Source organism: Macaca thibetana, chromosome 4 (assembly GCF_024542745.1).
Source record: "Macaca thibetana thibetana isolate TM-01 chromosome 4, ASM2454274v1, whole genome shotgun sequence".
NCBI lineage: Eukaryota > Metazoa > Chordata > Mammalia > Primates > Cercopithecidae > Macaca > Macaca thibetana.
The window spans coordinates 11,757,578-11,785,376 of record NC_065581.1 but is presented as its reverse complement, the minus strand read 5'-3'; the positions used below and the strand labels follow the sequence as shown (position 1 = coordinate 11,785,376).

Below are 27,799 nucleotides of genomic sequence, written 5' to 3'. Positions count from 1 at the left end.
ATCCCAGATGATTTATTAATATGCAATAATGCAGGCTTGTTTGGCAAGGAGAAAATACCACGGAAGCCAATGGGTGTGACCTTCAACTTCAGCCGTTTTGTAAACAAGTGTTCTATGAGGTTTCATTTTATTTTCACACAGTTTGAGGATGGCTTTCTATCCACAGGGCAGTAAACGATTAACCAAAAGAGCTCCTTTTAACCAAATGAGTGTGAGGAACTCTGTGGTGAGCAATCTGGCAGCTTTTTTTTTTTTTTTTTTTTTTCCCCAAGATAAGGAGATTTTAAAAAGCACAGCAACCTTTTTCTTGCTTTTATGAAACTCTGTCCTATGTTTCCAGGCAGAAAAGCAAAAACTTTCAAAAGGTCATGTGATGTCATTTCAGCAATGTAGAAAAAAAAAAAAAGAATCAACTAACAACCAAAAAAAATAATGAACTTTGACAGCATGTTTTGTGTGTGTGTGTGTGTGTGTGTTTCTTTTTAGATAGAATGCTCGCTCTATTGCCTAGGCTGGAGTGAAGTGGTGCAATCTTGGCTCACTGCCACCTCTGCTTCCCGAGTTCAAGTGATTCTTCTGCCTCAGCCTCCTGAGTAGCTAGGACTACAGGCGCTCGCCACCATGCCCAGCTAATTTTTGTATTTTTAGTAGAGATGGGGGTTTCACCATATTGGCCAGCCTGGTCTCCAACTCCTGACCTCATGACCCACCTTCCTCAGCCTCCCAAAGTGCTGGGATTACAGGCGTCAGCCACCGTGCCCAGCCTGACAGCATGTTTTAAAGCAGAATAGAAGTATGTACACATACATGTGTAATTCTGAAAGGATTTCACTTTGAAATTTGATCACTGTAATGCCTTAATAAAGGCCACTTGTTCATCAAGGGCTAGATTAATCTTTGAGCTGTGTTATACAGGAAATCAAATCCTGGTCTATTATAGGAGCCATCATTGACATCTTCCATGAGTGCAAACATGGGCAGATATAGAAAGAAGCAAATAAAGCCTTTTCCTCTTGCCAGGGAAAGGAGTTGGTTCATAAAACACTGGATAAGGTCCTAATGTGTTTCTATAAGGCTTTAGAAGAGTTTCTATCTGCCTCTCCTCACAGGATCATGCCATGCCCCACACTGGGGACACTGAGTTTTTCTGGTTTTGAGAGCAGTGGTCCTCCACTGGAGGTGATTTTCTCCCCAAGGCAACTTTTAGTAATGTCTAGAGACATTTTTGGTTGTCACACTGGAAGCCCCCATGGTACTAGATAAACCGAACAGATGAATCTAGCATCACAAAGGTCCAGAAAATTAAATTGTCATCAGAATCATAGTGTACAAAAGTCAGGCCAGGACCCATGTGCCAAACTGAAGCAGGGTGTCTGACTACTAAAATAAAATATTTAAATATGACTTAGAGTCTCCTAATAATCAAAATACAAAATGTCCAGGTTAAAAGCAGAATAAATAATGAAGTTGGCGATTACTCATTGCAGTGTTGCTCACACTCATTTGGTTAAAAGGAATTATTCTGGATACAACTGAAAAGTAATAGTTACACCAAGAATCAGGGATATCACAACTCGAATGAAAACAAGATAATCACTGACACGGAGGTGAATCAGATACTGGAATTATCTGATAAAGATTTTAAGGCAATTATTATAAAAATGCTTTAGTGAACAATTATGAATTATTGAAACAAAAACAGAAAATGTCAGCAAAGAAATTGGAGTTATTTAAAAAGAACCAATGGAAATTATAGAACTGAAAAATACAATAACAGAAATAAAAATTCACTGGATGAGCTCAATAATAGAATGGAGATGACAGAGGATAGAATCAAAGAACTTCAAAATAGATGAATAGAATTTACCCAATCTGAAAAACAGAGAGAAAATATCCTGAAAAAAAAAATGCACGGATCTTCAAGGAACTGTAGGACAGTAACAAAAGATCAAAAGTTCATATCCTTAGCGTCCCAGAAGGAGAGCAGGAAATGAGTGGTATTGAAAGTGTATTTGAAAAAAAGAAAAAAAAAAAGTTGAAACCTCCCCAAATTTGGTAAAATACATAGACCTATAGATTTAAGAAGTGGAACAATCTTAAAATAGGAAAGCTGAAAGAAATCCATGCCTTGACACACCATAATTAAACTCCTGAAAACTAAAGATAAAATCTTGAAAGCAGCCAGAGCATAATGACACATTTACCACGGGGGAATACAAATTCAAATCCTAGCACATTCCTCCTCTGAAACCACAGAGGCTACAATAAGTGGCACAGCATTTCTTAAGTGCTGAAAGAAGGACTGTCAACAGTGAATTCTATCTCTTACAAAACGATTCTTCAGGAATACAGGGGAAATAAAGACATTCTCTGATGAAGGTAAATTTAAAGGATTTGTTGCAAGCAGACCTACCTAAAGGAAGTGGAAAAGAAGCGACTCAAACTGAATGACAATGATCAAAGAAGGAAACCTGAAGCATTGGGAAAGACGAAAGAACAATGTAAAAGTCAGGAATACAGATAGGCAATAGACTAGCTCTTCTCAGGAATTTTAAAAATCATGTTTAATGATTAGAACAAAAAATTATAACAGCATCTGAGAGTCAAGACTATGATGTTTAACAGTGGGAAAAGATAAAGGGATTAAAACAGAAGTAAAGATTCCATACTTAATTTGAAGTGGTAAAATATCAATGCCAGTAGACTGTAATAAGTTACATTTGTATATTGTCACACCCAGAGCAACTGCTAAGAAAATTACACAAAAAGGTACATTCAAAAATACTATAAGTAAATCAAGATGGAATCCTAAAAAGTGTTCATGTAACACACAGGAAGAAGAAAGGACCAGAGGCATAAGAAACAGAGGAAACAAAGAGAAAACCAATAATTAAATGGAAGACTTGAGCCCTAATAACAACTACTTTAAATGTAAATGGTTTAAATACACCAATTATAAGGCAAATATTAGCACAGTGGATAAAAAACAAAACAAACCCAAACAAACCATAATTCAACTATATGCTATATACAAGTAACTCATTTTAATTTCAGTGAAATAAATAGGTTAATCAAAGGACTAAAAATACTGTGTAAGCATTAATTATTTTTTAAAAAAGAAGGAATAGCCATATTAATATCAGATAAAGTAGATTTTATCCAAGCAAAGAAACTTCTAGAAACAAAGAGCAATGTTACATAATAATAAAAGAATCAACCCACTCTAAGGGATAATTAGAAGGACAGCCGAGAAAGGAATGAGGCCCATAGACCCAAGTTCAGGCAAGCTGATTTGTTGTCAGTCCTGCCAGGCTATCTCCTGACAAAAGCAGAGGAGGCAGCTCTGCTTACAGAGTACCACAGGGCTTTATAGGGCGAGGAACTGGGTCAGGGTGGGGGAGCTGAGTTGGGTGTGTAGGAGGGCTGAGTCAGGGTGAGGGGGCTGAGTCGGGGGTGCAGGTGTCTTGACCGCATCCTGGAGATGTTTTTTGCCAGTTTTGCATAAAACTGAAGGTGAACAGACATGTTAACTGCATCCCGTAACTGCCTGGACAGTTACTGGAGGGGCCAGTGAAGTGGGGGATTGTCTTTAGCCCAGGGAGAGCTGTGCGGAGGTCACAAAGGACTACATTGTAAGACCCATGGGAAGGGAGGGGAAACAGTCTGGTCGGGGTGACCCTAACATTCCAGCCTTTTAATAGATGATAGGAAAGGGGGCGCTTCGGGCACCCTGGCTGCTTCAGGCTGAGAGGGGGCGGTAACTAGGGGAAAGGCTGAAAGGTGGTGTTGGTTTTGGTTTTGAAATTGTTGATACTCCTGGAGTAACATCATGTCGTATATGGTTCCATGGGTAAAGGCTTGGATATGATTCTGCAAAAACTGGGTGAAGAGGCGTATTAAGCAAGGCATGAAGATTAGGAGGAGAAAAAGGATTATAGTGGGTACAAGGAGAGGGAGTAGCCAGGGGGCCCAGGTGCTAAGAGACCAAGAGGGCCAAGAAGGCCGGGTAGAGGAGCTGCTTTCTCTGATCTTTTGGGCTCGATCTTTGAGTTTGTTTTACTGCATCCTGAACTAAGCCTGACTGGTTAAAATAAAAGCAGCATTCTTCGTCTAGGAAAATGCAGAGTCCTCCTTTGTCAGCGGTCAGTAGGTTGAGACCTCTGTGGTTTTGTAAGACGACTGCCGCTAGGGAGTCTAGCTGAGCTTGTAAGGTGGATATGGAAGTTGCAAGGTCATCTATACCATCTGAAAGGCCTTTTGATAAGGTTTTATGGTGATAAGAGGAGGTTGTGATTCCTGCTACTCCTGTGCCTGCAGCCACTGTGATGCCTAGGCCTACGAGTAGTGGGATAAGCTATATGACCCGGCACCTGTGGTGTCAGAGTTGAGTATTTAGGGTTTGGAGGGGCAGGTTTCCTTCTGGAGCTATGCCTGTTTTAGGGCTGAGGAAGACCAGTGTACAGGTGCCTGTCCAGTTGGTCGGGAGACAGAGGTAGGTGGAGGTGCTGCATAGAAAGAATACACCTTGGCTAGGGAGGCTGAATTGGAAATGTATGGCAAAAAGGGAGTGTAAAAGGTTGTTCTCTGAGCGGCAGGTGTGGAGGGAGGAGGCTAGAGCCACTCTGTTAGGGGTTGAAGAGGGTGTGTTGAGGTGAGCTGGCTGGCTCCTACTGCTGAGTTTTCTAAGTGTAGAAAGAAGAGTTTTGTGTTAATAAGTAGTTCGTTTGAGGGTGTGTTAGGCAGTGGGATTTCCATGCATTCGGAAGTGGGGACGGGGTCTAGACAAGCGCTCCACCCTGCGATTTCTGAGCAGGGCCTGTGTCGGTTATTGCAGAATCCTGATGTTTTTCCCGTGACTTGGGTCTGAGGGGGGTTGGAAATTTTGAGAACTTGTGTGGAGTTTGTTACTGTTGTTCGGATGCCTGTTGGAGGAGTGAGTGTTAGGCTACAGTTGCATAAGCTAGAGGAGAGGGTGCCTAGGGGGACTCCTGAGGAAAGTTTGCGTTTTATGCATAGGGATGCGTGTTGGCTGAGTTTTAGTAAGTGCTCCTAAGATAACCTTGTGTTTTGAAGTATGTGCGGGAAGATTGAGTTTGTGATCTTTGAGTGCATTTACTCCTCTGAAACTTTGGTAGCGGGGGTGGAGGGTTATACTGGTGAGAACCCAGTGTTTGAGGGGAACTGGGAAGGCATCCTTTGATGTGGTTTCTGAGGTGTGTACACAACCAGCAGGCCTTGGCCAGGGAGGGGTTAGTTTGATTGAGTATCGTATGTGCCTGTTGAATGGTGCGCTGAAGGTGGAGTGGTAGTGAGAAGGAGGAGGGGAGAAGGAGTAGATAGACAGAGAGCAAGTGTAAAGGTAAAGAATTCAGCTTCATCTGGAGTAAATTCCTGTAAATCCCCTTGAAATAGAAGATCGGTGATCCAATCCAGGAATGCCGTGAGGGTGGGATGTTCTGCGTAGGACAATGAGATGTTTTCTGTGATGCAGTGAAGGAAGAGGGTGAAACGGCAGGACGGGCAAAGACAGGACATTAGGGAGGGGCAACTATTTGTTGGTGGCTGTTACACCTGCTCTAAGCAGCATTATGAGGCAAAAGGTTACGGATATTGAGATTTTTTGTTTGAAACTCCACCCAGGAGGCAAGACAGTATATAGTCCTATGGCAAAGAGTAGAGTAAGTAGGGTGATTCCTGCAAGGACAGCGTAATGGATGATTTCCATTAATAAGGGTTTAGATACTTAATGGTAAAGGGTGACAACTTATCTGTTATGGTTCATGGGGGAAGAGTGGGGTCTTCTGGGATGGGTGTTAGACGGAGTCGAGTTGGTCTGAGAAGGGTGCTGGAGTATTTGCAAGGAACAGCTGGTTGGTTAGTTGGTGGCGGGTCAGCTCCAGGGACCCTTTTTAAGCTGGAAAGATGGTACCAAAAGTTGTGTCCTGAAAGTTTGGCTGAGATGGGGGTAGTGAGAAGGAAGGGCCTTCCCCTCTTTGGTTTGAGACTCGTTGGAGTAAGAGTTTTTAGAAAGACATATTCTCCTGGAAGGAGTGTTTGGTCGGTGGGGCCTTGGTGGGGTTTTGGGAAGGCCTGCTCAGCTTGTTCATGGTGAATATGACAAATGAAGGAGAGTGTTGGGAGGTACTCTCCTAATTGAGAGTTAGGAGGGGGTCTGTTTTGTAAGAGGAAAGGGCATCCATACATTAACTCAAATGGACTGTGGAAGGAGGGAACTTTTGGACTGGCTCTGATGTGAGCCAGTGCTATAGGTAAAAGGGAGGTCCAAGGTTTTTTGACTTCAGGTGTGAGTTTGGTTAACTGAGTTTTGAGAATTCCATTTGCCCCCTCGACTTTTCCAGATGACTGGGGCTGGTATGGGATATGGAGGCACCACTGAACACCAAGGGATTGGGAGACTTGTTGGGTAATTTGGGAGATGAAGCTAGGCCCATTGTCTGATTGTATGGAGCGAGGGAGACCAAATCTAGGGATGATTTCTGTTATGAGAATTTGGGAGACTTCTGCAGCTTTTTCTGAAGAGTAGAAAATGCTTCTACTCAACCTGAAAAAGTGTCTACGAGGGTAAGAGGATATTTAGTTTTTTTGACGGGAGGCATGTGGGTGAAGTTGACTTGCCAGTGCTCCCCTGGGAGTGTTCCTCTGAGCTGGTGTGTAGGGATGAGGAGAGGGCAGAGGGCCCCTTGGGAGGAATATACGACAGTTTGAGGTTATGTCCTTTAGTGAGATGAATAGATGGGGGGAGGAGAAATAAGGGCGAAGGGGTAGGTACAGAGGGTGTGCACCAATATGGAAGGACTGGTGAAGAGATGTTAGGATTTCCTTGCTTTGCTCTTGGGGAAGAACGAGCTTTTGATGTTTGGTTATCTAGTCCCCTTGAAGGGAGGTTCCTTGCTGTAGTATCGAAGCCTTTTCGGTGGGAGGGTATTTGGGTGGGACTGCTGGGGTGACAAGGAGGATGGGCGCAGGGAGAGGAGAAAGGGAGCCCTGTTTTGTTGCCTCATCAGCCTTCCTATTTCCTTTTGAGATTTCATCTGATCCTGCTTGATGTCCTCCACAGTGTATGACTCTTGCTTCAGTGGGGAGGTGTGTGGCCTGAAGGAGTTGGTAAATAAGGGGCCGTTAGTAGTGGGGGTTCTTTTGGCGATAAGGAATCCTGTCTCTTGCCAGATGGTGGCATGGGAATGAAGAATGTGATCGGCATACTTGGAGTCTGTGTATATGTTGACCTGTTTGTCTTTGGAGAGGGTTAGGGCTCTGGTGAGAGCTATGAGTTCTGCCTTCTGGGAGGAGGTTCCTTGGGAGTAGGAATTTAACCTCAATTACATGGTTTAAGGTAACTACTGCATACCCAGCAATTTTGGGAGAGCCAGGGGCTCCGGAAGATGAACTGTCTGCGAATAGTTGGTCATCTGGGTTAGTGAGAGGCTCAGAGGAGACGTTAGGGAAGTGTGGCTGCAGGTGATCCAGAATGTCAGTGCAAGAATGAATAAGAGGGGAAGAGGATATTGGAACTAGCGATGCCGGCTTGAGGGGGGCTCTTTTGGCAAGGCTGAATTTGGGATTTTAGATAAAGAGGGCATGGAGTGACTGAATTCGGGAAGGAGAGAGGGAGCTCAACGCCCGGGAGGAGAGAAGATCCTGTAAGTTGTGAGAGCTGTGGACGGTGGTGCTTTGGCCGAATGTTAGTTTTTTACTTTCCAGAGCTAAAACAGCTGCTGCTGCTAATGCTCTAAGACAGGTTGGCCACCCTCTGACAGTGTTGTCTAACTGTTTAGGGAGATATGCCACAGCGGCAAAGGAAGAAGGACTTCTCTTCTGTTGCCCTAAGACCCCGAGAGCTATTCCTTGGTTTTCAGCAGTATAGAGAATGAAGGGTTGGGAGATATCTGGTAAGGACAAGGCAGGTGCAGTGATGAGAGCAGTTTGGAGTCTACGAAAATTGGGAAATATGTTGTGTGTGGGGCTTAGGGGTTCATTGAGAGGGCCTCTGGCTGCTTCATAGAGGGGCCGAGCCAGGAGGGCAAAGTTGGGAATCCATATCCTAAAGAAACATGCCAGTCCTAAGAAAGAGAGAATTTAATTTTTTGAGGAAGGCAGAGGCAAGCTGTTTCTTAAGGTTGCTCGTGCTGGGGTCATGGCTCGGGCCCCGGGGGAGAGTTGGACTCCTACGTATGTTACTGTTGGGGTAGACAGTTTGGCTAACAACAAATCTCTATTAGCATTTAGAATTTACCTTCTACCATGAATAGTGCTGAGGGCACAGCGATGTATCAGACACCCCTGGAGGGGCTTGTAGTGATTGGCTGCATCAGTGAGAGTTCCAACAGGAAAAGGCAGTTCCTCCAGCTGAGAGTTTAATGATGGGACTATTACCCCAAGGATGGGCAAAGGTAAGACAGTTCTGTAAGAACTTGGACGTACAGATCAGCTGTAAGGGTAACGAGCCATCTCAGACGGACTCTGCAGATTATGAGGGTAGGTGGAACAAATACAAGTCCCGCCAACTTACCTTGTCTTCAAGCTTAACATTTGAGAGCTATGTTGGTTAGCTGTTTGTTTAGCAACAGCAGCTGGAGAAGCCCTCTCTTGTGTCAAAATGAAACCACACATCAGCAGGCTTGTTCACCATCATCTCAAGAACTCTGTGCCCTGTGTCCCTATTTCCTGCTCATCACTGCTCGACCTGCAGACGTCACCTAGGAGTGTCGTCTGACCCCTCCCACTGCAGCTGGCGCCATGGTACGTGTAGGTGTGTGTGAATCTGTGTGGGGTTGGGGCATTTCTTCAGAGGCCAGCCCTGGTCAGTTGCTCCCTTAGTTCAGTTGGTGTCTCAGCTTTGGAAAGTGAGATAGTCACTGTTGCAGGTTCCCTGAACCCCATTTCATACTGAAGGAAATTAACACCCCAGTGAGGCTGATGGCTGGTCAGCTCCAGGTCCTGAAGCATGTACAAGCTTGGACTCAAGCCTACGTGCCCTGACTCTCTGTGTTTTGTACCTCATCCCTTGGTGACTGGATAAGAAATGGGTTATATCTCTACCAGGAAAAACTGTTATTTGTGCTGGTGGCCATGACTACTTTACTGTGGGACTCCCCTCATCCCTATCTTCTCCTACATGGTGTCTGGAGCTTCCCATGACTTACTCAATGCATTAATCGTTAGCTCAATCTTCCATATATTTAGAATGACAGAATAATGTGCAGGATAATTTAAGCTCCATTAGTACTTTATGCATACCTCTATTATAGTACTTATCACATCGTGCGCTAATTTTTTGTTTACATACCTGTCTCTGCCACTTGGCAGTGAGTTCCTCCGGGGCTCAGCCTGTCTTACTTATTTCTGTATTCCACCTCCTCCCCACAACCCAGCAGCTGAACACGCTGAACACAGTAGGTTTTTGATGAATGAGCCGGCTTTAGGGTAAGACTCGGTAGACTGGTACACCTGGTATTCCACATATTCATTTATTCAGCAAATATTTTCATAACTGTTACTATTTTTTAAATTGCCAAGTAAAAATTGTATACATTTGTGGTGCACAACATGATGTTTTGAAATCTGCATGCATTGTGGAATGGCTAACTCAAGCTAATTAACACATGCATGACCTCACATACTTATCCTCTTTTTGCAGTGATAATACTTTTTTTTTTTTTTTCCCCACAAGATCTGGTTCTATTGTCCTGGCTGGAGTGCAGTGGTGTGATGCCGGCTCACTGCAACCTCCACCTCCCACACTCAAGCAATCCTCCCGCCTCAGCCTCCCAAGTAGCTGGGACTACAGGTGCACATCACCACACCCAGCTAATTTTTGTGTTTTTAGTAGAGATGGGGGTCTCGCTATGTTGCCCAGGCTGGTCTCAAGCTCCTGCGTTCAAGTGATCTGCCCACCTAGGCCTCTCAAAGTGCTGAGATTACAGGTGTGAGCCACCATGCCTGGCCGAGAATACTTATTCTACTCTGTCAGCAATTTTCAAGCATACAATACATTGTTATTAATTATAGTCACCATGTTTTACAATACATCTCTTACACTTACTCTTCCTAACTGAAATTGTATATCCTTTGACCAACTTTCCCCAACCTCCACTCCCACCTCCGCCCCAGGCCCCTGGTGACCTCCATTCTACTCTCTGCTTCTTTAAATTGCACATATAAGTGAGGTCAAGTAGTATTTATCTTTCTGTGCCTGGCCTATTTCACTTAACCTAATATCCTCCAGGTCCATCTGTGTCGTCACAAATAGAAGCTTCCTCTCTCTGAAGACTAAGTATTATTCCACTGTATATCTGTACCATACTTTCTTCATTCATTTATCCATGGATGAACACTTACGGTGAGTCCCTGTCATGACTGTTGTAAATAAGAGTGTTGCAATGACTGTGGTAGTGCTGGTGTTTCTTTGACATACTGATTCATTTTCCTTTGGATATATACCCAGTGGTGGGATTGCTGGATGATATTATATGTCTATTTTTAATTTTCTGAGGAAGTTTCATACCATTTTCCATAATATCTGTGCTAATTTATTTCCCACCATCAGTATATCAGTTTTCTTTTCTCCACATCTTTGCCAACACTCGTTTTCTTCTTTCTTTCTTTCTCTTTCTTTCTCTTTCTTTCTTTCTTTCTTTCTCTTTCTTTTTTATAACAGCGATTCTGACAGGTGTAAGGCGATATACCTCATTGTGGTTTTAATTTGCATTTCCCTGATATTTAGTGATGTCGAACATCTTTTATATATCTATTGGCCATTTGTATGTCGTCTTTTGATGTCTATTTGGGTGTTTTGCCCATTTTTAAAACTGGGTTATTTGTTTTCTTATTCAGCAGATATTTATTAAGTACTTACTGTGTGTCCGGCATTATGCTAACCTCTAGGAATTCAAACACATTATATGTGAACCCTAGGAGATAATGACATATAAAACAGACTAATTCTTAGTCATTATGCAATATGCAGGGATGCATAGCAGGTTAAAGAAGATAGGAGGGGGCTGTTTAAGATGGCCAGGTTGCGGTGGCTGTCAATGAAGGGTTCCTGGAGAAGGAAGCTGCTGAGCTCATATTAAATGAGGGTTATGACGTAACCGGTCAAAGATATGTTGAGAGGAGGCATCATGGAGAGGAGACAGTAGGAGTAAAGGCACTGGTATGTGACATAGCCAGGTGTGGGTGAGAAGCTCTGTCAATGCAGTGTTGTTGGAGTGACATCGAATGTGGGATGCAACCCACAGCGGGGAGTGGGCAGGTTATTAAAAGCTATGAAACTTGGATGTGATGCTGTGGGTGATGCTGATGTAGTAAAGGGACATGAGCTGGTGGGGGATGTGGCATTTCAGAGAGAATCACTCACTGACCTTGTGAAAAACAGAGCTAGGGCATCAAACTAGATTCAGGAAAACCAGCTAGGAGACAGTTGCTTTGGTGGTGGCAAGAGATGGCGGCCACTTGAACGAGGGCAGTTGTAGAAGAAATGGAAAGAAAGGGACTGATTTGACCCTGATGTGGGAAATGAACTAGGCAGGATTTGGTGGTTAATTGGATTTGAGGAGTAAAAAAGAGGGAGGACATGGCAAGCTCCCAGGTCGATGATGAGGCCACGGTCACAAGACAGAGACTAGAGAAGAAAAGCCTGGCTTGGCAGAAGGCAGTGAACTCGTTTTAGACACACGGAGTTGGAGGTGTGGCTGTCTCCTTCAGGAGATTCCGACAGGTAGTCAAAGATGTGTTTGAAGCTTGGTGGGGATAGGGAGAGGGCCTGGACTAGAGGTATAAAATATGTGGTCATAAACTAGAAGGCAGTGGTAGAAATTACGATCATGGATAAAATCACTAGGGTGAGTATGTGTTGGGAAACGAACGGTGAGCCGGACCAGCTCTCTGGGGAATGCCAACACAGAAGGCGCTGGTGGAGGAACAGGAGCTCATGAAACAGAATGAGAAGGATAGTAAGAGCATATTGGGAGAATAAGCCTTGCTCACATGTGGCTTCCTCAGGGCTAGCTTCCCTGACACCCTACCCACACCAGGTCTGACACCGCAATCACCTCTAATAAGTGCTCTGTGTTTGTTCTTCACAGGAGTTGCCATAATTATAGATTAACACCTGTTTTTGTTGTTGCTTAATGTCCGTCTTTCCTGCTAGAATATAAGCTCCACGAGGGCAGGGATTGCATCTATCTTCTTCCTCAGGGAATCCTCAGGGCCTCGCAGATGCCTGGCAAATAGTTGTTGCTTAATAAGTATTTGTGAAATTAAAGAATCATGTTGCAGACTCCCAGTGTGTAGAGAGTTTCAAAGAAAGTCACTCTTAGTAACAAGTGGCCTGTGTCATATCCAAATCAAATTATGAAATATGCGTATTTTTAAATGTTTAAAATTTCCTTTGTAAAATAGTAAAATTTTTGAACAATTCCCTGCCACTTCTCCTGGATATGATGTGAAGCCTCCAGATACTTGGAGAGAGGAAAAGGCGGACAAACAGCACATTTGGTATGTATTAGTTTGTAATGTGTAGCTAAGAGATGGCATTCATTGCTCTCCAAAGCTCCAGCCCTGGTCTCATGGTGGGGGACGGATGGTCAGGCTGCTTCATGAAAATGGATCTGGTTATTGAACCAGGAACACAAATTATGATGTGAATATGGTTGCAATGTAAATTTTTCCTTGGCCACAATTTTGTGAGAAGTTTTATAAGAAAAGGCAGATGTTGAATTAAGAAATCTTCTGATGGGAGGAGAGAATAATAAAAGGGACTCCATAGGGAGGAGAAATATCAAAGTGGGAGTCTGAGAGTGTACAGAGCAACATTGTTCCTTTGTAGGCAGGTACACTGGTTGTATTAGGGTTCTCTAGAGGGACAAAACTAAAAGGATGTATGTATATAAGAAAGGGAATTTATTTAGGAGAATTGACACACAATCACAACAACAGGCCATCTACAAGTTGAGGAGCAAGAAAGCCAGTGGTGGATCAGTCCGAGTCTCAAAACCTCAAAATTAGGGAAGCCAACAGTGCAGCCTTCAGTCCGTGACCAAAGGCCCAAAAGTCCCTGGCAAACCACTGGTATACGTCTAGGAGTCCAAAAGCTGAAGAACTTGGAGTCCGATGTTCGAGGGCGGGAAGCATCCTGAGAGCACAGTAGAAAGATGAAGTCCGGAAGACTCAGCAAGTCTAGTCCTTCCATGTTTGTTCCTCTGCCTGCTTTATCCTAGCCACGCTGGCAGCTGATTAGATGGTGCCCACCCAGATTGAGGGTGGGTTTGCTTCTCCTGATCCATTGACTCAAATGTTAATCTCCTTCGGCAACACCCTCATGGACACACCCAGGGGCAATACTTTGCATCCTTCAATCCAATCAAGTCGACACTCAATATGAACCATCATACTGAGTTCAGATGGCAGCTCTGCCTCTTACAAAGTGTTGAACACATCCTTTTAGCAGACCGGACTTCAATTTCCTCATCTGAAAATGTACTTAATACATAATAGTACTGACCTCATAGTGTTATTTAGAGTGTTAATCAGCTAATATGTGTAAAACAACTGGAACAATGCTTAGCAAACAGTAAGTACTATAAAAGTATTAGCTTTTGTTATAATTTGCAATTTAGCCCAGGCTATGGAGTTTTGTACAGAGTTTTATGTACCCATTTCCCAGATCACCCTGTCCCTTGAGAATGGTTTGCTATGGTCTATGTTTGTGTTCCCTGCAAATTCCTGTGTTGAAATCCTAACGCCCAGGGTGATGGCATTAGGAGAGGGGAGCTTTGGGAGGTGATTAGGTCATGAGGGCAAAGTCTTCATGAATGGGATTAGTGGCTTATAAAACAGGCCCCAGGGAGCTTGTTTGCCCCTTCTACCACATGAGGACTTAGACAGAAGGCACTATTTATGAACCAGGAAAACGACCCACATTAAACACCAGGCACTCTGTCAGCACCTTAATGTTGGACTTCCAGCCTTCAGAACTGAGAAATAAATTTCTGTGGTTTCCAGGCTTCCCAGTTTACAGTATGTTGTTATAGCAGCCCCAACAGATGAAAAAAACATGGTTACAATGCAGACCTCCATGGCGGGCTCGGGTTTGCTCTCCTCCCATCTCCCATTCCTGATGTTGGGAGTCTGTTGACTCTTAGGAGGTGGGTTTGTTTATGTTTTGTCCCCTTGTCCAGCCTACAGTTCTTTCTGCTAGTACTTTTAAGCCCTGGTTAAGTCATTAAAAAGCACCAATTACAGACTTACATAACTGTGTCAGGAGCATTTCTCTGAGGGATTTGCTCACCCCTCGGAGTCAGTTGCCCAGGGAAACAAGCTGGCGATGTCACAAGGCATCCACTTCCTAAGTTCCCTTCTGTGGAGCCTGAGTCAGAGTCCAGTCCTGCACGCTGACTCGCCCAGCCATGTCTCATGCTAATCATGGCAGAGCAGGAACTCTTACCCTCTCCCAGCAACGTCTAAAGTCAGGTATGTTGGTGTGGTAGCCACAGTACCGATCACCTCCTAAGCTGCTTCTTCCCTCCCAGGGCACAGAAATGCCTGTCCAAATGGAGTGTCTGGGACAGCCCTGGGTTACTCTTGGTTCTCCAGAGTATAGATACAAAACAGAAAGAGAAAGAAAGAGAAAGAAAGAGAAAGAAAGAGAGAAAGAGAGGAAGGAAGGAAGGAAGGAAGGAAGGAAGGAAGGAAGGAAGGAAGGAAGGAAGGAAGGAAGGAAGGAAGGAAGGAAGGAAGGAAGGAAGGAAGGAAGGGGAAGGGGAAGGGGAAGGGGAAGGAAGGAAAGAAGGAAGGGAAAGAAAGAAAAGAAAAGAAACCGTTGGAACTGCTCCCTGGGGGATCAAAGGTTGTTGCAGACTTTCTAGAATCTCAGAGACCTCAGGAGCAAAATTACAACACACTTTTCCTTTCTACTGTTCATGCCCTAAACACACCCATGATCTGTTTTATCAACCTGCTCCTCCTTTTCTCAAGAGATAAGGTTGCAACTTCCTTGTTATATGCAAATGAAAAGAAAAGAGAATACAGCCGTGGTGGTATTTTGTTAGATTTTCCTACTATTTCATGATTACTTCATTTAACCATGCCCCTGCCCCAGGGCCCTAGTCAAACGGTACAATGTGCAGCTCTTGCATTGATTGCTACCTGCCCTTCTCAAAGCCCACATGTTGTATTTTATGCAAATCTACAGATTATCTATCATTATCTAAATGCAGGCATCTGAAAAACAGCAGTAACCCTGTCTCTGAAGTTTTTCAGGAAAGGAGCTTAAAACAGAACCAAATTCAGCCGGTGTTGGAACTCTCAGTTCCAGAGGGGTGTGGTTTATAGCTCACAGGCCTGCTGTTGGACTTCAGCTCTGACCCACAGAAGGACGCCAGAAACTACTCAAGACATTCACCGTGCGCCGGTCAGCACTAGCCATGACGAAGACTTCTACATGCATATACCACTTCCTTGTTCTGAGCTGGTATACTTTCCTCAATTATTACATCTCACAGGAAGGAAAAGACAAGGTGAAACCCAAAATCTTTGCAAATGGTGCAAGGTGGAAATACCTGACGCTGCTTAATCTGGTAAGTCCATATGGCCGTACCAGGAACCGATCCACTTCTCTAGAATATCAGGGCTGCTACACATAACATCTTTGGATTTGATTAAATACACAATTTTGTTATCTGTCTTCCTTCTTCACCATTTGTGAATTTTGGGTTTTTCGTTTACTTAACAATTGACTCTGATAAACCCAGTTTGGAAATGATCTATACTTACATTTCTGTGCTTTCTCATTGTTAAATGCTCTCTTGAAAAAAAAAAAAATCTCATCTTGGAGCTCTTTTCAGATGTGCTCAAAATTGGGGACCATGCTAATGGTTTCACCGTGGGATTAACCACAAATGCAGGAGGCATTTTGAACTTTGCTTGGGGAAGTCTGTGAAGAGAAGGCAGAGTGGCGTATGTTGTGTAGGAAGTGTAATTTCCAATGAAGGAATAATGCCATTTTACAGCACACACAGACTAACAGATTTATCTAAGAAAAGCAAACACATTTTGCCATGTTCAGCTCCCACCTCAATTTTTTATAGGTTCAGGCTCCATCTTAAAGGACAAATCACCCAACCGAATGGCAAATACACATTTTCAACTATTTAAAAACCAAGCTTATGACTTAATCCTTTCTTGTCTTCCTAACCCGGCTGACTGCATTCTGATGAAGTGTGAATGAATGGGAGAAAAGCGGATTACGAAAAATATTTAAGGAATAGGAAAAAAAAAATACTTTTAAAGTTAAAAACTAAGAATGGGGAATCATTTGGGGATGTGAATTAATATTTGAGGTTTTTGACTAAAATCTTGGGTGCCACATAACATCTGTTTTCAGAATCATAATCCTCATTTGACAAGCAGAGAATGTATGTGATCAGAAACTGTGACACTCTGAAATGCTAAGGAGGTGGAAGTGGAGAGAGTTAAAATCAAAGAGGCCCGAAGGGGCTGCTTCCTCCTCACTGGTTGGTTAGTGGCCTCTTGATTTTGGCCTGAAAAATTGGAACCCTGAACACAGCTCTAGTGTGTTTGAAAATTTCAAGGTGACTGCCTGTTTCAATCATGGAATTTTATGAAAAAAAAAACAAAACGAAAAACAGAAACAAAACAAAAAATGTTTTTTGTAGAACTAGGAGTACCACAGTAAACAACAACAATAACAAAACACACACACACACCCCCTTAAGTTCTGTGTCTCTATTGGCTTTCTGTGAAAAACAGTCAACTAGAAGAGACACGTGTCTGTAGTCAGGACTGACTTTCTAATCAAATCCAATTCCAGTATGAATGTCCTGCCTCACACTACGTGCGGCTAAGAATAGATTTATCACCGCACTCATTAACCAGCTCCCTTACTTCTTTGTATGCACACACACACACACATACACAACTGATACTGACTTTTTTTTTGGTTTTGTTTTTTTAAGATGGAGTCTTGCTCTGTCACCCAGGCTGGAGTGCAGTGATGCAATCTTGGCTCACTGCAAGCTCCGCCTCCCGGGTTCACGCCATTCTCCTGCCTTAGCCTCCCAAGTAGCTGAGACTACAGGCGCCTGCCACCACGCCTAGCTAATTTTTTTTTTTTTTAAAGTAGAGACGGGGTTTCACCGTGTTAGCCAGGATGGTCTTGATCTCCTGACCTCATGATCCACCCTGCCTCGGCCTCCCAAAGTGATGGGATTACAGGTGTGAACCACCACGCCCGGCCTGATCCTGACTTTTTAATTCTAGCTCACCTACATTTCCGAGAGCCCTCATTTTCCAAGAGTGAGAAAAGTCTCTTATCTTGTCAATGATACTGTCATTTCCTAGTGTTAATCCCAATGTTGCTTCCCTAATTGATCCGCTACCAAATCCTATTAGTTTCTCCTTTTACTAAGTTCATCCTTTCTTCTTCAACCTTACTGTCTGTCTCATTCCAGGCTCATATTAAGCCTACCTGGATGACCATATCATCTCTTTACTGTCCTTTCACGGTCCAATCCAGCCACTCAGATTCCAAATTAATCTTCTCAAAGCACTGGTTTTGGTTTGTTTTTTATACCATGACCTGGATCGAAGCGTGTGGTCTGCTGCTCAGGAAACCACAGTGGCTCCCTCCTGCCTCGTGGACCCAATGTCAAACTCCCATTCAAGGGCTCACCTGCCCAACCAGCCTTCAGGTTCCCTCTCCCTGGGAGGCTGGTCTCTTCTGCAGTAGGGACTGCATCTTACTAGTATTGGTCCCTGGGCTTCCTGCTGTCATTTCTCTGCCCAATGTTCTCTCTATCCTTAGAAGAGAGGCCTACTTACCCCTCTTCACCACATTGCTTCTTTCATAGAACATTGGGAATCACATATACTCCCCCCAAATCTTTGCTGACCAACTCCAGCCCAAATTTCCTTTTCCTTTCTCTGATTGTCACAGCATCTCTCAGTCTCTGCTGATTCCTGTAGAGTATTGTTTTCTAATTCCCTCTCCCTGCCATGTGAGTCTTAACATTCCAATCAAACTTTGGCTCCAAAACAGAAGTTTTTTTCTCCTAGGTCCTTGCCAACCCTGTCTGTATTTCTACCTTGAATTCAGCACAGTGACTGGCACAGGATACCCACATATTATAAAGGTGCAACTTGGTACGTTGACGTGACCTCAGCCTTTCTGCATCATCGAGCAGTCCCTCTCTTCTGGTATTTTCTGGCCCTCATATATAAGCGGAGAGGGGCTTACCTGTGGTCATTTTCTTTCTGAGCTCCGTTAGGAGTCATCTTGAAAGTGCGACCTAATGAAATGCTTCCCAACTGGTGAAGATGGGTTGAGTGTATTTCAGAGGATCCATTTAATGTAGATTTCAAATATGTTGCTTAAGGTGAAATATTGGACCTGAAAATGTCTGGCTCTCGAGATCTCAAGGGCTGATTAATGGTTGTGTTTCCTAAGGATTAATTAGTGTTCATTCGTGGCTAATTAATTGGTGGTTGTGTTTATTAAGTCATAAAGGTCTCACAACTTGCTCTCACATTCTTCTATTTATTTTACCTCAGCTTGGGGAAGTTAGTATCCAGTCCTGCTTACCGGGAAATTTACACACCTCCTCGTAAACAGCTTGAATTTCGAATTGGCTGAGTATCAGTTGTGTCCCCTTCATAAGAGCAAAGCCCCCTTTGGTGCCAGCTGGCATTTTGAGCATTGCCCCGGTTCCCCTTGAAGCTATCCCAGGGGACTGGAAGGGGAGGCAGACAGGAGTTGCACTGCGCTACTCCCCTGGGGTTGGTGGTAGTAGCTAAGGTGCCATTGGGAATTGGTCAGGGTGACCCATCTCTGACTAAGGTAGGAGAGGACAGATAGGAGTCTCTGCCTAATAAGGGAGTAACCAAACTCTGAAGGGGCCACTGATTATCTGCTGGGAGGGAGAGGTGATATTTCACAATGGTTACAATTGTGATCTCTGGGTGGTACCTCAGTCCTGCTGCTTACTGGCCCTGAGACCCTGGGCTAGGCACTTCTTTGTGTCTTTCATTTCCACATCTGTCAAACAGAAATAAAGATAGTACCTAACCATAGGGTAGCCATGGGGAAGAAATGATCTGACAGGTGGCACTCAGAATGGCATCAGCATGGTGTTAGGCGGTGGACAGAGGGGAGAGAACATGGGGAGGTGATGGTGAACTTCTCTGGGTAGAGAAAGTGATGTAGGGGGGTGACTTAGTAGAACATCAGTCTCCTCACTGAGCACCTAGGTTGGCAGGGAGTGGAGGCCAGCAGGAGTCATCCACCCCCTTCCCCTTCATAGCTCCTGTTTCTGCCTCCCCGAGCTGCATGCCCCATCTTCCCAGCTGGAGAAGGCCACTGTCAAGCCACTGCCCTCCCTGTTGTAGCTGCCCACAGGCACCAGGCAGTCCTGGTGGTAGAGTCTGCAGGCTCCAGCAGCCAGCAGCCAGCCATGCAGAATGGGGAACCCCAGAGGCTGAGCGTGAGACCAAGGCAGTGCCATGGCTGTCCTCAAGCTGCTCAAGTTGGCTCAGATCATCCAGTGCCTGAGTCCTCCACAAATGCTGTGTCCCTTGCTCTCTGTCCACTCCAGTTCCATCCAGGGACTGTCCCTAATCCCAAGGAATATGAACTAGGGGGTTTAGGGCAAGGCTCAGCAGCCACAACTTGGCTCATAGAATTCATTCACTTTAATAGGATTTCCTCTTTTTAAAGACAAACTTCCTTCTGAAACATTGTGAGAGGTGGGGCCACATAACTGGGATCTCCAGGGGAGATTCTGAGTGGGCCCCTCCCTCCCCACGCCCCCAACACCCCCTTCAACAACAGAAGCATGACCTTTCCCTCCCTTTTCATAAGTTGCCCAAGCCCCAGGCAGCTCCATCGTCATCACCCTCAACCTCTCATGATGACAACAGTGGCAATACCACATAGGTCCTTGGGGATGCTGGCCTAGGGCTGGGGGAACAGAGGACCTGGGAGGCCTCTATGGGTCTAAACTCCAAGGCAGCCTGTGAACAGTGAGAAGATGGGGTTGAATTTACAATATGGCACCCACTTCAACACTTGGGGGACCAACCTTAAGAAATCTATGGCACTATTTATTTATTTATTTATTTATTTTTGAGACAGATTCTTACTCTGTTCCCCCAGGCTGGAGGGCAGTGGCGCGATCTTGGCTCACTGCAACCTCTGCCTCCCAGATTCAAGCAATTCTCTTGCCTCAGCCTCCCAAGTAGCTGGGACTACAGGCATGCGCCACCACGCCTGGCTAATTTTTTTTTTTGTATTTTAGTAGAGATAGGGTTGCACCATGTTGGCCAGGCTGGTCTCGAACTCCTGACCTTGTGATCTGCCTGCCTTGGCCTCCCAAAGTGCTGGGATTACAGGTGTGAGTCACTGCGACCAGCCCCTATGGCACTCTTCAGCTCCATAGAGTCAAATACACTTAACTATTTCTGCCTCACAAAGATGCACTTCGATAGCTGAAAGGGTAAGGACTGATCAAACTATGTGATAGTCACCACCAGCACCCAGAATAAAGCAGCTATAAGTTATTGAGCAACTGTGACAGCATTTTGGTAGGTTCTTTGGACACAGTATAGAGATGAGTGATTGAAGGCCTGGCTTCTGAAGCCAGAACACTGGCTGTGCTCACATGCTGTGTGATTTTGAGTGAGTTGCCTAACTTCTCTGTGCCTCAGTTTTCTCATGTGTAGTGGATACTCTGATAAGGCACCCAGATCCTCATACCTCCCCGGCACTGAGATACTCAGTCCCCAGCTCTCAGAAGGAGTGTTCGCTGCCGATGGTGCAAAGCTGAGATCCCCTCCCAGAATTGCCCTCAGCAGAAAGGAGCTGCCTTGACCAAGTTTTAGGCCCCTCCCTGGGGTTGCTGCCTGCGATAACTGGCATCCAATATGGGATGCAAAGGCTGCACTCCAGGACAGCTCTGAAGGAGAAACTCAGCTCAGAGCTCCTCAAGGGATCAGCTGATTCTACGCAACTGCACAGCACTTAGCCTCCCCACTTCAATCCTGCTCCCTTTTTCCCTCTCGTAGATGTCCGAGAGCATTCCCCGGTGAACATCCTGCAGGCACATCTCAGAATCTCAGATTGTTTCCCACGGAACCTGACCTGCATCATGTAAAATACCAAACATACAGAAAAGGTTTCTCTCTCCTCTTCCTCCTCCTTCTCCTTCTCGATCATCTTCTTCCACTTCTTCTTTTCCTAATTCCAGAGAGACACATTAACACAGAGCTTTCCCAGGCCTGTATTATGTTCTGGTACCTAACCGACAATTTCTGGTACCTAACTGACATTCCGTGAATGTCGGTTGAATGAGTGAAGGACCAGAACATGGTTCTAACAGGCATGAGCCCCTTTCTAGGGAGGCCATCCCATCATGAAGGTATTTTATCCCACCGCCACCCAACTGCTGTACTGACGCCCGTTGTCCTCAGCTATGAAACACTGGCCAAGCATTCTGGTACTTCTTTCCAACCTGTCCCTCGCTCTTGGTCTCATTTTTCTCTTCATGATTCCCAACTGTGTTCTGCACATTCTTTCTCCTCCTTTGTTCTTTATTTCATCCTTTAATCTCAGTTTCTTAAGTTAAATGTGCATGAATGATGATGGAAATCGTATATTCCATACGAATACAGATATACTTGGCAAAGTACCTGCTCCAAACACAACCACCGCCATTATATAAAGGGCTCATCGCAGCCCCCAATTGCTGTTTTCTTCTGGTGTAATCTCCCACTGCAAATTCTTGCGTCATTTCAAAGGAGAGAAATAAGAAAGTCCCGCCTGGCTGAGTCAGGCACAGTCCTGAGTTCAGTGTTGGATTACTTGACTCATCCAATAAGACTTGTAATGTCTTGCTCAGGAAACTTGTGGAATCTCCCTCCCTGGAATTACTTTTTAAATTGAAGAAATTCTCGTTTCCTAAGGTAGGTTAAAGAGAGGAGGCTCTGGCTTAAAGGCAAGAGAATAAGCTTGATGACTTAGAAAGGCTAAGCTTCCACAGTTTGAAGATTTTTGTGGGTTTGTGAAGACACATGAATGTAAAAACTAAATATCCTTTAACTGCAGTTTTTTGAATTGCATTAGTTATTGAAAAGTGTCAATTCAGCTTTGTCGCAGGTGTTAGTTTGTCAGCCAGCAACAGAAACAAAAGACAGCTAACGAACTCAGAGCAGCAGCATTTCAGGAAAAGGCACGGAACACGCAGTGGGAACAGAATTAGGGAAGAACCAGGAGAAAGGATAAATCAGGGAGCAGCAGCTCTGAAATAAACTTTGACTAAGTAGATGCCGTTACGTCGGGGCTTTTCTGGGTGCCAAAATAGTTGCGAAATGTAAATGATAGTAATTTTGTTGTAAGAGTCTTAAAAGAAGGCCAGTTGTGACGGTCATACTTTAATGCTACTGTATAGTTTCCTAGGGCTGCCATAACAAAGTACCACGGACTGGGCTTACACAACAGAAATTGATTTTCTGATAGTTCTGGAGGCTGGAATTTGGAGATGTGGGGAAGGTCGGTTTCTCCTGAGGCCTCTGTCCTTGGCTTGCAGATGGCCACCTTCTCCCTGTGTCCTCACGTGGTCTTCCCTCTGCGTGTGTCCGCAGTCCTCACCTCCTTTTCTGATAAGGACACCAGTCATAGTGAATTAGGGTGCGCCATCATGACCTCATTTTAACTTCATCACCGCTTTAATACAGTCATATTCTGAGGTCCTAGAGGTCGGGATTTCGACATATGAATTTGGTGGTGGGTGGTGAGGGACGTAACTCAGCCGGTAACGGCTAACATTGCCTCCCCTGATCGCTCCGTCTGTCATCGTGAGTCAAGCTCATCCTGAGTTTTATAAACATTGCATCGTCCTTGGAGAATGAGCAGACCATTCTGGTGGGATGGGCTGAGGCACACCTGTCCCTGCTGCCCTCCTGGAAGCCTCCCCGTGGAGCTCCTGGCCTGTCACTCTCCGTGTGCCCCAGCTGCTCCTTGAGGCCCCTTCACACCCCAGCTCTTGCAGATTTCTTTTCCTTGGCAGCTCCCTAGCGCCTCCCTCTGAGCCCCTACACGGGGGTTCCACACGCTTCTCGTGAATTCAGACAAAGATGCCTCGATGTTGAGTAAGCTCGATGGCGACAGGGCAGCATGGCACACACCGTGGGCATCCAGAGATGCCCGTGTGCCATATGCCTTCGTGAGTTGGGGTGGAGAGGGGATTGGCAAGTTGGAGGTGTGAAGCAAGTTTTTATTGATGGAGAAGGCCCAGAGGAGCTGAGTAATGCGTTCTTTCCCCCAATCCGATTTCCACATCCTGTGACTGGGAGAGGCAGGAGAAAGTCAGGAGGAGCTTGACTCATGATGACTCTAGGAAGCTCCAGCCTGAGGAAAGCGGGTCACATGGACTTCACATGCCGGGCGGAGGCGGCCTCTCCCCAGAGAGGGCAGACCTGGCCCAGGCTCAGGACAGGATTAATTGCCCTGCTGATAGAACAGCGCAGGCCTCTTCCCCTGGGCCCAAGCCCATGCCTGCTCTTCCTAACTACAGCAGTGGCCTGGCCTGCTGCGACCTGAGCAGCTGGAAGTGAAACCAGGGTGAGGTGAGGCTACTGGTGGGGGAGGGAGAGAGGAGGGAGCTTCTCCCAACTCCCTGTGCAAATGACTGCACATCCAAATTCTGCAGCCCTGAGGGTGTGAATGTGAAAATCACCAGCAATAATGAGAAGTATTAGGGTGGCAACCTCTTCATGCCATTTAAAGCTGTTGCCCCACCCCTCCCTGAGACACCCTCTACAGGTTCGAAACCTCCTCCACCCCAGGGCCCATGATTTCCTATCTTCTTGCTCTTCTACCCCCTAGTTATTCTTTAGTACCTTCGTGTCCCCTTCTTCTCCTGTCCCTTAGACAAGGACCTTGCCCTGCTGTTTGCAGCCTACTTTTCTGTTCTCCCCTCTCTCCTCTCTCCCTTTCCTGCAATCTTGTTCCACAGAAGGGCTCAACAGCCTGCATCTCCCAACCCCGCCTCTCTTGAGACTGCAGGGTCTGAATTTCCAAACGGAAGTTCCTCCAGGCAGGTGGTTCTCAGCCTCAGCCACCCGTGATTAGAATCACCTGGGAGGATTTTAAAAATCCCAACGCCTAGGCCCTAGCCCCAGACTGATTAAATTAGAATCTCTGGGGGTGGGAATCAGGCCTCGGTGTTTTGTGAAGTTGTCTTTCATTCTCCCACCTGGAGATAATTGTCTCCTTCTGACCTCCCACAATGCTTTATCTGAACTATGCTCAGAAACCTGATAATTTTTTTTTATTTTTTAAAAGTCTAGCTCAAGAGCAGGACTGCTGGGTTTGGCATCTACCAGCCAGGAAGCTTTAGGCAGGTTTGTTTCCTCATTTGTAAAATGGTGGTGGGTGGGGGGTTCTAATGATAGGACTTGGCTCATAAGGTCGTTATGAGAATTAAACACATAGCTCAGTGCCTGGAACATACCAAGTAATGAATAAAAGGCCGCTTCATGGTTTTGAGTAGTAAGATTTTTGAGTGCTAAACTTATGTCTCATTCAATGGTTCTAGAACTTTAGCCTACGTAAAGATTAAATAATCTTTTTCCGTATTTAAAACCTGTATTTTATATTCTGTAAAGTGTATGTTAATAAGGTTGGCCAAAAATTTCTTTTTTTTTTAACTTTTATTTTACATTCAAGGGTACATTTGCAGGTTTGTCATATAAGTATAGATTATTCTGTGACCCAGCTAATAAGCTTAATACCCAATAGGTAGTTTTTCAATTTTTCCCCTCATCCCACCTGGATAAACAATCTTTAACAAGCTCTGGAGAAACTTATTAAAAAACAAACTCTTGGTCCCCATTTCCAGAGATCTTGACTCTGTAGTCTAGGATGGGATGGAGGTCCTGCATTTCTAACACGCTCCAGGGTGATGGGTGCAACTGGTCTGATCCACCTCCGTATCCTCTCCTACCCACCCCCTCAGCCCAGGAACAGCACGTGGCTGACTTTGCTAGGTCTTTCCGAGAGTCCAGAGCTCAGAGATTGTTCCCCAACAGCCACCTTGATCAATCACCAGCCCAGCATCCCAGACTCTAGAACCTTCCTGACTTATACCCTAAAAGCAGAGTCCAGACTACCCCTCTTGTACCAGTCCAGGGCTTTTAAGGATTTGGATGGATTCTGTCAAAAGCCTAACTTAAACCCCTGCAAACTCTATATCTTCATGACCTACCAGTCCTTAAATGACAAACCACAGAATTGTGCAAAGCGGTAAGAATGTACAAAATTTGCCTTCCATATCATATTACTTTCTTGAAAAATACCCTCCTTCTCTTTGTCCTGGCTTTGGGGACCACACAGCACTTAGTAACCCACCAGAGCTCATGGCTTGGATGTAAATTGGATGTAAATTGCTTTGTAAACAGCCTTGGATGTAAATTGCTGCCACGGCCAGATTGCCTTTGTGAGGCCTACAGGTGCCCTATTTAAGGAAGAAAGTGCACCGGCTCTTCTTCGGCTAAGCAAGGCACCATTTTGTGTGTCTTTTTTGGGAGAGCGCAGAGATTCATGGTGGTGCTCTTGACCTGTCTCCAGTTTCTCTAGTGAGATTTCAGCACCAGGCATTTTTCCTAATTTTCTTTCCCAGGAAGACTCCGACTCCGTCCACCCTGTATCTGCCTCTTTGCCTTTGAGCTGTTTATTTGGTTCTTCCAACCTCTGTGCCACCAAGATATCTATCTCCTTACGTTCCCCTTTTAGGCTGACTCTTTATTTTGTTTCCATGTTAGCTCAAGTCCATTACACTAAATACTGTACACACTATTATCCCCTAAACAAATTTACTCAATCAGTCTTAGCGAGCAGGGTCAGGACCCAATGAGCTGGAAGCCCAACCTTTGAATTGGCTCTCAACCAAAACAACTCAACAGCCACCCCCTCTCAAAGCCACATTACTCCCAGAGGGATGGAGTTTTCCATCAGTGAAGAAGGTATTAATTAAAGCAAATGAAAATGCCCTCATTTGTTGTAATGGATTTAGCTCTTGCAGACCATTTTCTACGGGGTCACCTGCCTGGATGATGTGCTGAAAAGAATCAAAGGGATAAAAGACATTAAGTTCCTAACTGCCTTCAGAGACCTGCTTTTCGCCATACTGGCTTTCCCTGTATCCACAGTAAGTTACAAAGATGTGTGCATAATCTAACAGACATGTACATATGGACAAAAGCTTCTCCTGGGCAGGCAAGCTGTTTGGGAGCTCATAATAGGAAACCACACCCACTGCATTTACAACAATGTCCTGTCTGAGGACTGCACGACATTGCCCAGTGTCTTTAGGAAATAGGGCACATTAGTGATCAGATTTATCACTAGCTTTTGTACCTCTGCAAAGGCTTGGCACAATGTCCTTATTGCTGTCTAATGGGGAAGTTTGAAAGACCTTTCTTAATCAAAATACAACTGAGACAACCTTGGTTCCATCAGGGTGATGGGAATGGAGAGCCCTAGGAGGGGAGATGACTAATTTTCCCCTTTTATACATCTTGTTTCACTTGCTACAATAAGCATATGTTACTTCTGCAAGTGGAAAACCATCAAGTAATTTTTTTTTTGAAAAAAGATATGAGACCTTCAAAGGTGGCACATGGAAAAGACAACCAAGGAGAGAAAGATAGCCTAGTATGGGGTACACAGTGGGTGCCTCATTGATGTTGCTGAGTGGATGGATGTCAGGAAGAAGTGAGACATATGCCAGGGACAGTAAGCTTGTTTGCTGATGCTGTCCACATTTCTATGACATTGTTCATGTTTTCCATTCATTAGCTAGAATGGAAACAAACAGAGATCAGGCATGCCAGCTGCCCAGCAGGGCCTATAATTAGAAATGACTACCTTCTTCTACCTGTCCTGCTTCCTATAGTATGGAGACTTCAAACTTAAATGCAAAATGCAACTCTCCAAGCACTAATGAGTTCTCTGATAACACAGCACGGATACCTATTACTTTGCAGGATACCTCTACCTCTGCCCATGTAAAATCTTCTAATGACCAAGCTTTTTGGTTTTGGGGGGTTTTGTTTTGTTTTGAGGCAGTCTCACTCTGTTGACCAGACTGGAGTGCAGTGGTGTGATCTCGATTCACTGAAGCCTCAACCTCCCAGGCTCAAGCGATCCTCCTGTCTCACCTTCCCAAGTAGCTGGTACTACAGGTGTGTGCTATCATACCTGGCTACGTTTTTGTATTTTTGGTAGATACATGGTTTTGCCATGTCGCCCAGGCTGATCTCGAACTCCTGAGTTCAAGTGATCTGCCCGCCTTGACCTCCCAAAGTGCTGGGATTACAGGCGTGAACCACCAAGTCTGGCTATAGTCAAGTTTTTAAAATCAACAATGAAGTCTGTTTATTTTGTTAAGGCTTAGAAATGGAGCCTTTGAAATGTCAGAAGATAGGAAGATCAGAAGTTTAATAGTTTTTAACTTCCTTATCTTTGCGTTGACTTTGTAGCATAGAGGATCGATGCTTTGACAAGAGAGTCAAGGAGTACAAGAGGAGATCAATTCAAAGTTCTGAGCACCAGGGAGATCTAGCCCTCAGTCAACTAGCTTGTGCACTTTCCTGGGAACTTGGCACTTATGATTCTCAGCCTTCCTGCTTCCCCTAGCCATGCCTATTTAGAGGGTGGACAAGGAACATGTATGACTCAAGCCACTCCATGTGCCTACTCTCAGCA

The 27,799-nt window shown here is 44.9% G+C and overlaps 1 protein-coding gene across 2 annotated transcripts in view; it reads left to right on the top strand.

Annotated features, from left to right (window-relative positions):
- ADTRP (androgen dependent TFPI regulating protein) overlaps nt 1-27,799 on the top strand; it is a 91,641-nt gene that overhangs the window by 10,194 nt on the left and 53,648 nt on the right. Inside the window, exons 1-3 of one of the 2 annotated variants that reach the window (XM_050789601.1) lie at nt 13,901-14,493; nt 15,275-15,599; nt 26,106-26,240. In XM_050789601.1, the coding sequence (XP_050645558.1) occupies nt 15,447-15,599; nt 26,106-26,240 (288 nt within the window). In that variant the 5' untranslated portion in view covers nt 13,901-14,493; nt 15,275-15,446. Of the gene's footprint in view, nt 1-13,900; nt 14,494-15,274; nt 15,600-26,105; nt 26,241-27,799 lie in introns of those variants that run through there. The other variant, XM_050789602.1, reaches the window with a different exon arrangement.